At 35.8% G+C, this 12,287-nt stretch overlaps 1 protein-coding gene across 1 annotated transcript in view; it reads left to right on the top strand.

The window, feature by feature from the left end:
- DDC (dopa decarboxylase) overlaps positions 1–12,287 on the top strand; it is a 140,458-nt gene that overhangs the window by 78,662 nt on the left and 49,509 nt on the right. Inside the window, exon 9 of the mRNA XM_074198287.1 lies at positions 1,052–1,119. Within this exon, the coding sequence (XP_074054388.1) occupies positions 1,052–1,119 (68 nt within the window). The remainder of the gene's footprint in view (positions 1–1,051; positions 1,120–12,287) is intronic.

Raw genomic sequence — 12,287 nt, 5'->3', positions numbered from 1 at the left:
GAGCCAAACTGCATCTTTTTTAGCATCCAGAGCTGATGTCCCATGGTGTCAATAGGCTAACAACAACTTACATTTATGTGATCCCATGCCTAACAAAGGATGTTAATATACACAGACCCATTTAGTCCCTAAAGAGTTCCTGTTGAGATAGATGGTGCCAAAGATTTGCACCCCCATTTTGCAGATGAGCCAAGTGAATTTCCTCATCAACATGATTTGTTCAAGGTTTCACAGGAAGAAAATGACAGGGATAGTTCTCAAATCTTCTGACTTAAAGTCTCCTTCTTCCCCCCCCCCCCCACTATCCTCTATGTCCTCTTGAGACAAGCTACTCTGATGAAAAATGATGATTCACTAGTCAAACAAGACAAATCTGAACATAATTTTCTGAAAATTGCTATTTTAGAAATTAGATTCATTTAAAATTCCAGATTACTATTGTTCTTTAGAGACATTTTTAATTGGCCCACTTTCCTGGCAGTTGCAACCACTTAAGGTGAACAGAAGTGTCCAGAATTTGATTTCCTTCTTTCTTCAAGTTATTATGACCTTAACTTGGGATACTGATCTTCCAGTTATATGTTCAGCATTTTAATAAATCCATGAGTTCATTGTTTGATTGATTGGGTTTCAAAGAATAAATGATTTTATTAATGTGTTTCAATGAATCTATGAGTTCATTCTCCTCTAATAATAGAGATCATTACCCATCTATTCCTTCTCATTCTGTGTGTTCTACCATTTTTACTAAAGGCCTTCTGAAAAACTGGTCATTGTTGGTGAGTTTTTTGCCTACAGCAAACTATGAAACAAAGAAAAACGCAAAAATCACCTTTAGTCTTAGTGATTCTCTTCCATTTCTTCAGTGACAGTGGCAGAGTGACTAAAATGGGCATGAAATAGAGGGTTGAACAGGTCACATAATTTTTAGACTGTTTATTAACATTAATATAGCTATTCCTACACAGAGTATTAGAGCTTTGTTTAGTGAATTCACTATTGGAGGAGAATTTTATTTTCTAATCATTTTAAAATTGTTTTTCTCCATTAGTTTGCAGATTCATATAACTTTAATCCTCACAAATGGCTTTTGGTGAATTTTGACTGCTCTGCTATGTGGTAAGCTTTACACATCTATTCAAACTTTATAATACTGATTGTTCTTTAATACAACTTTTTAGTAATCGATGAATCAATGTTTCTTTATCAGGTGTGTACTAAAGGCCTGGACTGTTCAATTACTGAGAAGTATAAGACATGGTCACATGTATAAATTAGCCACATCTTCATGGGATGGCAAGACTTAAAAAGATTTTTCTAAGACTTAAATTTTAAAACTTGCCATTACTAGGGAATGAAAATAGAAATGAAGTAAGAATGATAAGCAACCCATATATATATATATATATATATATATATATATATATATATATATATATATATCCTACAACAATCCTGAGAAAAATACAAATATTTTTACTACTTCACAGAAGGGGAAACAGAGTCAAGGATATTTAGTCCCATGGAGTCCCTTGACTTCCCAATATACTATACTACCTGTTCCTAAGTGATTATCTTTGTGCCTGTATTCTTTCTTTATAAAAAATGACAAACTTTTTTAACTTCATAGGAAGAAAATCCATTGAACATCAAGCTCAGTTTACCATGAAAAGAACATAAATTAAGTAACAATTTTAACATAAATTTCTTCTAAGTTAAATACCTTTCTGATCTGTTTGATTATATGTGACATATTACGTATTTGAACACATGGACTCATTCTGAAAATTTTGATTAAAGGATAATGGTGAATATGACAGAAATGCTGAGGTTATTAGGCAGTCTTCACTTGTTTATCTTTCAGTGTATCAGAGTAGCTTCTTGCTCCTAAAATTCCTTTTTTTCCAGTTCAGTTGAAAGGTTCTAATAATTGGTCTCAATTGCATTCCTTTTACTTTTCTTGAAAACTGAGTGAAATTTTTTTAATTTTTTGTTTATTTATTTTATATTATTACAATAATCTTGTTGTGAGTAAACATTAAATCCCACTGCCTCAAGATGAGAAACCTCAAGAATAGTGAGAAAGAAAAAAAAGTGTACTACAGTCTGTTGTTTAGATTCCAATGGTTCTGTCTCTGGGATGAGTTGCCTTCCCTATCATAGCCACCAGAGAAGTTGCTTCAGTATTTTTCCCACAGTTGCTATCACTAGCTGTACTTCCCTCCACTCTATTCCTCCTTACTCTCATCTATTCCATTCTCTCTCTCCTTTCATCCTGTTCCTGTTCAGAAGTGTGTTGTATCTGAGTACCCTCTCCCATGATCTTCCCTCTCTTCTATTACCTACTCCCCCCTTCCCTCCCTACCCCATTCCCCCTTATCCCATCCCTTTCCTCTCATTTTTCTCTAGGATAAGATAGATTTCTATACCCTATTAAGTGTGTATGTTATTCCCTCTCTGAGCCATTTCTGATCAGAGTGAAGGCTCACTCATTCCTCCTCACCTTCCCCCATTCCACTCCATTGCAAAAGCTTTCTCTTGACTCTTATATTACATATCTTAGCCCATTCTTCCTTTTCTCTTCCTCCCAGTACTTTCCTTTCTCATCCATTGACTCCATCTTTTTACCATATTATACCATTATATCCAGATTCTTCCTGTGCCTTGTTTACATATATGCTCCTTCTAACTGCTCTTATAAATGAGAAAATTCATGAGTTATCAGTATCTTCTTCCCATGCAGGAGTACACAGTTCATCATCATTAAGTTCCTCATAATTAGTCCTTCTTGTCTAACCCCTCTGTGGTTCCCCTGAGTCCTGTACTTGGAGACTAAACTTTCTGTTCAGCTTTGGTTGTTTCAATAGGAAAGTTGGAAAGTCCCCTGTTTCCTTGAAAGTCCATATTTTCCCCTGAATGAGGATGTTCAGTTTTTTCTGGGAAGTTGATTCTCACTTTAAACCAAGATCTTTTGCCTTTTGGAATATCATATTCCAAGTCCTAGGAGTCCTTAATATAGATGCTGCCAGATCTGGTGTAATCCTGACTATAGATCCACGGTGGGTGAATTGTTTGATTCTGGCAGCTTTTAGTATTTTCTCTTTGGGATCTCTTTAAGGAGGTGATCAGTGAATTCCCTCAATTTCTATTTTATCCTCTGCTTCTAGGATCTCAAGGAAATTTTACTATATTATTTCTTGAAAAATAAAGTCTAGGCTCTTTTCCTGGTCAAGATTTTCAGGTAGTCCAATAATTTTTAAATTATCTCTTCTGGATTTGTTTTCAAGGTCAGTTGTTTTTTTAATGAGATATTTCACATTTTCTTCCAATTTTTGTTTCTTTTTTTGATATAGTTTTATTTCTTCCTGAGTTCTCACAAAGTCATCAGCTTCCTTTAGTTCCATTCTGCATTTGAAGGAGTTATTTTCTCCAGAGAGCTTTTTTTATCTCCTTTTCCAACTGTCCAATTCTGCTTTTTAAGGACTTCTCTTCATTTACCTTTTGGGTTGCTTTTTCCATTTGACCTAAACTAGTTTTTAATATGTTATTTTCTTCAGTACTTTTTTGTATTTCTTTTGCCAAGTTGTCGACTTGGTTTTCATGATTTATCTGCATTGTTTTCATTTCTCCTCCCAAATTTTCCTCTACCTCCCTTAATTGCTTATGAACTCATCCATAGCCTGAGCCCATTTTCTATTTCGCCTGGAAGTTTTAGATACAGAAGTTTCAATTTTGTTGTCATCTGAGTATTTATTTTGATCCTCCATAGGGCCAAAGTAATTTTCTATGGTCGATTCTTCTTTTTCTGTTTGTTCAATTCCTCAGCTTATGACTGATTTACCATATTCCCAAGGCTTTGAGGGGTTTTTGGGACAGCCCCAGGGATCTTAATTTCTGCTCTCTTGCCTGTATTCAGCCCCTCCTCTCCACACTGAAGCTGTGAAGATGGTCCCAGCTCAACTTTGGTGGCGTGGGGGCCCAAACTACAACCTGGATCTGAGTGTAGGCAAATAACTGAGTCCTGCCCCAGGGAGAGCAGAGGGACCTCTGCAGTCTCCCCCAACTCCTTCACTGTCTAAGGGCTGAGAGCTCTGGATGTGCTGGGTGGCCTTGCTGACTCCCACTGCAGGTTCTCACAGTAGGGCTGTTCTGAGGCCAGAGCTCTGATCCACACTCACTCTAGTGTGGCAGGGTTCCTCTCACCACCCCTTATGGCTGTCCCCAATGATCCTGGGCCAAGAAGTCTGGAAACCTCCCCACTCTGCTATGGACCCAGGCACCCACTCAGCTGTGCTGTGCTGTGGCTTTTTCCAACACTCAGTCATGGTGGAACAGACCTTTCCTGTAGAACTTCTAAGTTATCTGGGACTGGAAAATTGTATCACTCAGTCCTTCTGTGGGTTCTGCCCCTCTAAATTTTGGTTAGAGCACAATTTGATGGTTTTTGGAGTTTTTTGAGGAATGAGTTTACAGGAATTCCTGCCTTCACATTGCCTTCTTGGCTCCAGCCCCAAAATGTGTTTATAGGTGTACAGAATTTCAAATATTATGAACTCCCTTAATTGTTTGAATTTTTTAATATTGGTGGAATATATTTGCACAATATTCTTCATTAATGTTCAATTCGGATGCCTCACTGTTGTGAGCAGTGGTCCCAAGTTCTTAAAGGCTATGCCCGTGGAAATACAGATTGGTAGGTCCTATCAAACCGAAAGTCTTCAGACATAGGTCCAGTGATCAATTATATATTGTTGTATTATCAGCCTAACTGGATCCTAACAATCATAGATTTTGAGTTGGAGGGGACCTTAGAAATCATTGACTCTCCCTCTCTTCCCTTGCCCCACTCCTCAAATTCCCAGTCATTTTTTAGATGAGAAAATTGAGACACAGAGAGTCTTTTCCCAAAATAACTCTTCTCAATCACTCAGGTAAGCTCATTCTTCATTGCCACATTGGTTGCCAGGAAATAACTTTTTTGCCCAAAGCAATTGTTGAAGACCATCTATTAAGTCACAGAGAAGCTGAGATAAGCACAGGTGAAACAGCAAAGCTGATAAAATGACAGATTCTTAAAGGATGTTAAAGGATGATCTTTCCTCAACTGGGAGAGAAGAATCCATGCTAAAATGCCTTTTACCTATCAATTTCCGGATGATTTTCTATGGAGCTTTCTTTCAATATCTTCCCCACACGTCTCTTACTTCCTGTGTATTAGCCATTAAAGTCTGTTAACTTCTTTCAATCTTAGTTTATAACTTCTTATTTTAGAATTCCATTTGTGAAATTAATGACCCTTTTTTAATTCAAATTCAGAATATCTCTGCCTCTGTGGTCTTATTAGTTATTTTCTAAAATTCTCCATTTTTCACATGGAACAGGTTAAAAAAAGAATTGGGTTTTAATAGTAGGAAATTTGACTTTTTGCTATTTTGATATATTTTATTGTGAGTATTTAGCCATCCTATATACTGGTATAATTTCTATAAAATGAAAATAATTTTTGTTTAACTGACTTACCTTAGCAACCTTGTTGCAGATTCTATTTGAAATTCAATTTTTACCTAAATTTGAGCCATAGAGTTCTGAATTAAAGTAATCAGCTCAGTTCACTTCAGCATTTTTACATTTGACCTGAAGTTTAATTTTCCTACTGTATATGGTTTCAGAGTATACAAAATAAAGAAGGCTTTCGCTTCTAACTCAAGGAAGTAAATGTTACCTCATAGGTAATATCAATACATGGTAAAATTGGACTGCCTCTAGAGAAAGCACGCATTAGCTTTACTTTGAAAAAGGGAAATTCTAGACCAGAAATGGGAAACAAGTAACCCACTTGCATCCTGCATTACTTCTTTGTGTGAAGGGAATCAGATTAAAATGGAATTGGGAAATACTTAATGAAATGAATAAAAATGACAGGGCATATTTAATGTTAATATGTAGTCTTCTAAGATTGCTCATACAGGAAATGGCAATCAATAACTATCTACCAAGTACCTAAACCCTATCCTTCCCCATCTACACTTTGTTCACTAATCTGATAGACACATGAACTAAAGTTCCTATGAAATTTTCTTTAAGCCCACCATCTGCATTTCTCATAGTGTACAAAATTTTGCCAACAATTATTTAACAATTTATTGCAAATATCTATTATGTGCCTCTTATGTACAGAACAATTTGACTAAGGGAGAGAAAAATTTTAGGGTTTTTATTTTTTTTAAATGTCACTTCATGGAGCTTACAATCTAGTGGGAGCTGTGAAATACACAAAGATAGAAATAGTTATCTGAGATAAGTGTCACTAGAATGGGTTCAAAACAAATGTGCTTTGTAAGGAATCCAAGATCAGCTCTTACTAGCCAGAGTGATAAAATAACGCTTCTTAGAGGAGGTAGCATTTGTTATTTTTTAAAAAATTATCTTTTTTTGGTCTTATTAAGATTTTTTTCTCAATTATGTGCATAAAATTTTTTGACATCACTTATTAAAATGGATCCTTTCCCTCTCTCCTTCCTTCCTTGAGTAAGTAAGCTTTTGATAGATTATACATATGAAGTGATGGAAAATATATTTCCATATTAGTCATGATGCAAAAGGAAACACAGACTGCCCCCCCCCCCCAAAACAAGAAAAATAAGGAGAATAGCATTTTTTCATTATAAGTCTTTTGGAATTATCTTGAGTCATTGTACTGATCAGAATAGATAAGTCATTCACAGTGGATTATTATTACAAAATATTGATAATACTATGTACATTTGTTCTAGTTCTGCTCATTTTAATTTGCATTATCTTATATGAGTTTTTTGAAAGCCATCCTGCTCATTATTTTTTCTTTTTTAATTGTTTTTTGAATTTTGCAATTTTCCCCCAATATCGCTTCCCCCCCCACAGAAGGCAGACTAATAGTCTATACATTGTTTCCATGTTATACATTGATCAAAATTGAATGTGTTGAGAGAGAAACCATACCCTTAAGGAAAAAAGAAAATATAAGAGATAGCAAAATTATATGATAACTTTTTTAAAAAAAAATTAAAGGTCTTAAAGGCCTTTGGTCTTTGTTTAAACTCCACAGTTCTTTCTTTGGATACAGATGGTATTTTCCAATGCAGATACCCTAAAATTGTCCCTGATTGTTGTACTGATGAAATGATCAAGTCCATTAAGACTGATCATCACCCCCATGTTGCTGTAATGGTGTACAATGTTCTTCTGGTTCTGCTCATCTCACCCAGCATCAATCCTGCAAATTCTTTCAGGCTTCTCTGAATTCCCATTCCTCCTGGTTTCTAATAGAACAATAGTCTTCCATAACATACATATACTACAATTTGTTCAGCTATTCCTCAGTTGATGGACATACACTCAATTTCCAATTCTTTGCCACCACAAACAGAACTGCTATGAATATTTTTGTACAAGTGATGTTTTTACCCTTTTCCATAATTTCTTCAGGGTATAGACCCAGTAGTGCCTATATCAAAGGGTATGCACATTTATATTGTCCTTTGGGCATAATTCCAAATTGTTCTCTGGAAGGGTTAGATGAGTTCACAGCTCCACCAACAATGCATTAGTGTCCCAGATTTCCCACATTCCTTCCAATATTGATCATTGTCCTTTCTGGTCATATTGGCCAATCTGAGAGGTGTGAGGTGGTACCTTAGAGATGCTTTAATTTGCATTTCTCTAATCAGTAATGATTTAGAGCAATTTTTCATATGTCTATGAATCACTTTGATTTCCTCATTTGTAAATTGCCTTTGCATATCTTTTGACCATTTGTCAATTGGGGAATGGCTTTTTTAAAAAATAAATTCGACTCAATTCTCTCTCTATATATATATATTATAGAAATCAGTCCTTTGTCAGAATACTAGTTATAAAAATTGTTTCCCAATTTACTACATTTCTTTTGATCATGATTTCAGTGGTCTTGTTTGTGCAAAAACTTTTTAATTTAATATAATCAAAATTATCTAGTTTGTTTTTAATGATGTTCTCCATATTTTCCTTAGTCATAAGCTGCTTCCATTTCTATAGATCTGACAGGTAAACTATTCCTTGATCTCCTAGTTTGCTTATAATATTGTCTTTTATGTCTAAATCCTGTATCCATTTTGATCTTATTTTGGTATAGGGTGTGAGGTGTTGTTCTAATCTAAATTTCTGCCATACTAACTTCCAATTTTCCCAACAGTTGTTATTGAAGGGAGAGTTTTATCCCAGAAGCTGGACTCTTTGGGCTTATCAAACAGCTGATTACTGTTCCACTGATTAATATTCCACTGATCCACCACTCTATTAGCCAATACCAGACAGTTTTGATGACTGATGTTTTATAATATAATTTTAGATCTGGTAGGGCTAAGCCACCTTCTTTTGCACTTCCCCCCCAGTAAATCCCTGGATATTCTTGACTTTTTATTTCTCCATATGAATTTAGTTACAATTTTTTCTAGCTCATTAAAGTAATTTTTTGGAAGTTTGATTGGTAAGGGAATAAATAAGTAGTTTAATTTAGGTAGAATTGTCATTTTTATTATGTTAGCTTGACCTATCCATGAGTAGTTGATCTTTCCCCAGTTATTTGAATCTGATTTTATTTGTGTGAGAAGTGTTTTATAATTCTTTTCATAGAGTCTCTGGGTCTACCTTGGCAGGTAGACACCCAAATATTTTATATTGTCTGAAGTTACTTTAAATGGGATTTCTCTTTCTAGCTCTTACTGCTGTATCTTGCTAGTAATATATAGAAATGCTGAGGATTTATGAGGGTTTATTTTAAATCTTGCAACTTTGCCAAAATTACTAATTGTTTCTAGTAGTTTTTTAGATGATTTTTAGGATTCTCTAGGTATAGCATCATGTCATCTGCAAAGAGTGAGAGTTTTGTTTCTTCCTTCCCAATTCTAATTAATTTCTTTTTCTTCTCTTACTGCTGAAGCTAACATTTCTAACACAATATTGAATAGTAGTGATGAAAACAGGCATCCTTGTTTCACCCCTGATCTTATTGTGAATGCCTCTAACTTATCTCCCTTGCATATAATGCTAGTTGATGGTTTCAGAAAGATACTGCCAATCATTCTAAAGAAAAATCCATTTATTCCTACATTCTCTAGTGTTTTTAGTAGGAATGGGTACTGTATTTTGTCAAAGACTTTTTCAGCATCTATTGAGATAATCATATGATTTGTTAGGTTTGTTATTGATATAGTTAATTATACTAACAGTTTTTCTAATATTGAACCAACCTGGCATTCCTGGGATTAATACTTCTTGATCATAGTGTATTATCCTAGTGATAATTTGCTGTGATCACTTTGCTAAGATTTTATTTGAGATTATTGCATCTATATTCATTAGGGATATAGGTCTATAATTTTCTTTCTCTGTTTTGACTCTTCCTGGTTTAGTTATCAACATGATATTGGTGTCATAGAAGGAGTAAGGCAGAGTTCCATCTTTACCTATTTTGCCAAAGAGTTTATATAGAATTGAAATCAATTGATCCTTAAATGTTTAATAGAATTCACTTGTGAATCCATCTGGCCCTAGATATTTTTTCTTTTTTTTCTTTCTTTTAGCAAATTTTTTTCTGTTTTTTTAAATTTTTCTTTAATTTATTTACACAATACTAAAATATTCTTGCTTAAGAGTAAAAATAATACTCTTCCCCCACAAAAATAAAAACTCTCATGAGAAAAAAAGTTAAACAAAGAGAAAAAATATTTTTCAGTCTGTGTTCTGATACCATCAGCTCTGTCTCTTGGGTGGAGCACATTCTTTATCATAAATCCATCACAGAAGTTACTTGCATATTTTTCCACAGTTGCTATTGCTGATTGTAATTCCCTCCATCTATTCCTCCCCATTATCATTTATTATATTTTTTCTTTCCTTTCACACTGTCCCTCTTCAAAAATGTGTTGTGGGGCAGCAGACAGAGCATGGTCCCTGGGTCCAAGAGACCCCAAGTCCACATCCCACCCCAGAGATCCAGCAACCACCCGGCCCCATAGTCCCAGACAGGCTACTCAATTAAATTACATTTTACAAAATGTAAAAAACAATGTGTTATATCTGACTATCCTCTCTAATTATCTGCCTTCTCCTCTATCACTCACATCCCCACCCTTCCCCTGTTCCCCCTTCTCTCCTTTTACTTCTAGATTCCTATACCCTATTGAGTATATGTTCTGTTTCCTCTCTGAGACATTTCCAATGAGAATGAAGGCTCCCTCATTCCCCCTCACCTTCCCCCCTTCCATACTATTGTAAAAGCTACATGAAATATCTTTTACATGAGATATCTTAACCTATTCTACCTCTCCTTTCTCTTACTCCCAATACATTTCCTTTCACCCATTGACTCCATTTTTACAATATATTGTATCTTCAAATTCAGCTCTCTCCTTTGCCTCATCTATAAAAGCTCCTTCTATCTGCTCTATTAAATGAGAAGGCTCATATGAGTACTATCAGTATCATCTTTCTATGCAGGAATACACGCAATTCATTGTCATTAAATCCCTCATAATTTACCCTTCTCATCCACTCTCTCTATGCTTCACCTTAGTCCTGTACTTGAAAAGCAAACTTTCTGTTCAGCTCTGGTCATTTCAACAGGAACATTTGAAATTCCCCTGTTTCATTGAAAGTTCATCTTTTCAGACGGCTAGGTGGAGCAGTGGTTAGAGCATCAGCTGTGGAGTCAGGAGTACCTGAGTTCAAATCTGACCTCAGACACTTAATAATTACCTAGCTGTGTGGCCTTAGGCAAGGCACTTAACCCCATTGCCTTGTAAAAAAAACAAAAAAAAAAGAAAGAAAGAAAATTCATCTTTACCTTTGGAAGAGGATGCTCAGTTTTTCTGGGTAGTTGTTTCTTGGTTGCATTCCAAGCTCTTTTGCCTTCTGGAATATTATATTTCAAGTCCTATGAGCCCTTAACGTACATGCTACTAGGCCCTGAGTAAGCCTGACTGTAGCTCCATGATATTTGAATTATTTCCTTCTGGCTGCTTGTAATATTTTCTCTTTGACTTGAGAGTCCTGGAACTTGACTATAATATTACTGGGGGCTTTTTTTGGGGGGGGTCTCTTTCTGGGGGAGATTGGTGGATTCTCTCAATTTCTATTTTACCCTCTGCTTCTAGGATATTTGAGCAATTTTCCTGTAGAAATTTATTTAAAATGAGGTCGAAGCTCTTTTCCTGATCATGACTTTCAGGCAGTCCAATGATTTTTAAATTATCTTTTCTGGATCTGTTCCCCAGATCAGTTTTTATTTTTTATGTTTTTGCAAGGCAAACAGGGTTAAGTAGCTTGCCCAAGGCCACAGAGCTAGGTAATTATTAAGTGTCTGAGACTGGATTTGAACCTAGGTACTTCTGACTCCAGCGCTGGTGCTTTATCCACTACGCCACCTAACCACCCCTATTTTTTCAATGAGATATTTCACATTTTCTCCTAGTTTTTCAATCTCTTGATGTTGAATTATTGTGTCTTTATTTCTAACAAAGTCATCAGCTTCCTTTAGCTCCATTCTACATCTGAAGGATTTGTTTTCCTCAGAGAACTTTCTTATCTCTTTTTCCATCTGGCCAATTCTGCTTTTTAAAGCATTCTTCTCCTCAATAACTTTTTGAACTGTTTTATCCATTTGACCTAAACTAGTTTTTAACATGTTATTGTCTTCAGCATTTTTCTGGATCTCCTTGACTAAGCTGCTGACTTGTTTTCATGTTTTTCCTGCATCTCTCTCATTTCTTTTCCCAATTTTTCTTCAATCTCCCTTACTTGATTTTCAAAAATTTTTTTGACCTCTCTCATAGCCTGAGCCCAACTTCTATATTTCTTGAAATCTTTAGATGTGGAAGCTTGGAGTTTCTCATCTTCAGATTGAGTATTTTTTCTTCCATGGGACCATTGTCTATGGCCAGGTTCCTTTTTTTTTCCCTGTTTACTCATTTCCCCAGTCTGAACCTGGTTTTGGGGTGCTTCTTAAGCTTTTGAGTATTATTGGGACACTCCCACAAGGACCTCAGTATGTGAGGCTCTGACTGCTCTCTTGGTCTGTTGAATGGCCACAAGCTCACCCCTCTGGGGCCCCAGATTTTGGTCAGAGTCTGAATACAGTCAAAGCCCCAGAGCCTTGTCCCAGGGATGGAGGACAGACCTTGGCAGTCTCCCCCCCTCTCCCTTACCTTCCATGGACTGAGCAATCAGGGAGCAGCTACCATGGTGGCTCCTGCTGGGTGGCTTCACAGGCC

This window comes from Macrotis lagotis, chromosome 8 (assembly GCF_037893015.1).
Source record: "Macrotis lagotis isolate mMagLag1 chromosome 8, bilby.v1.9.chrom.fasta, whole genome shotgun sequence".
NCBI lineage: Eukaryota > Metazoa > Chordata > Mammalia > Peramelemorphia > Peramelidae > Macrotis > Macrotis lagotis.
This window is presented reverse-complemented; position numbering and strand designations above follow the sequence as displayed.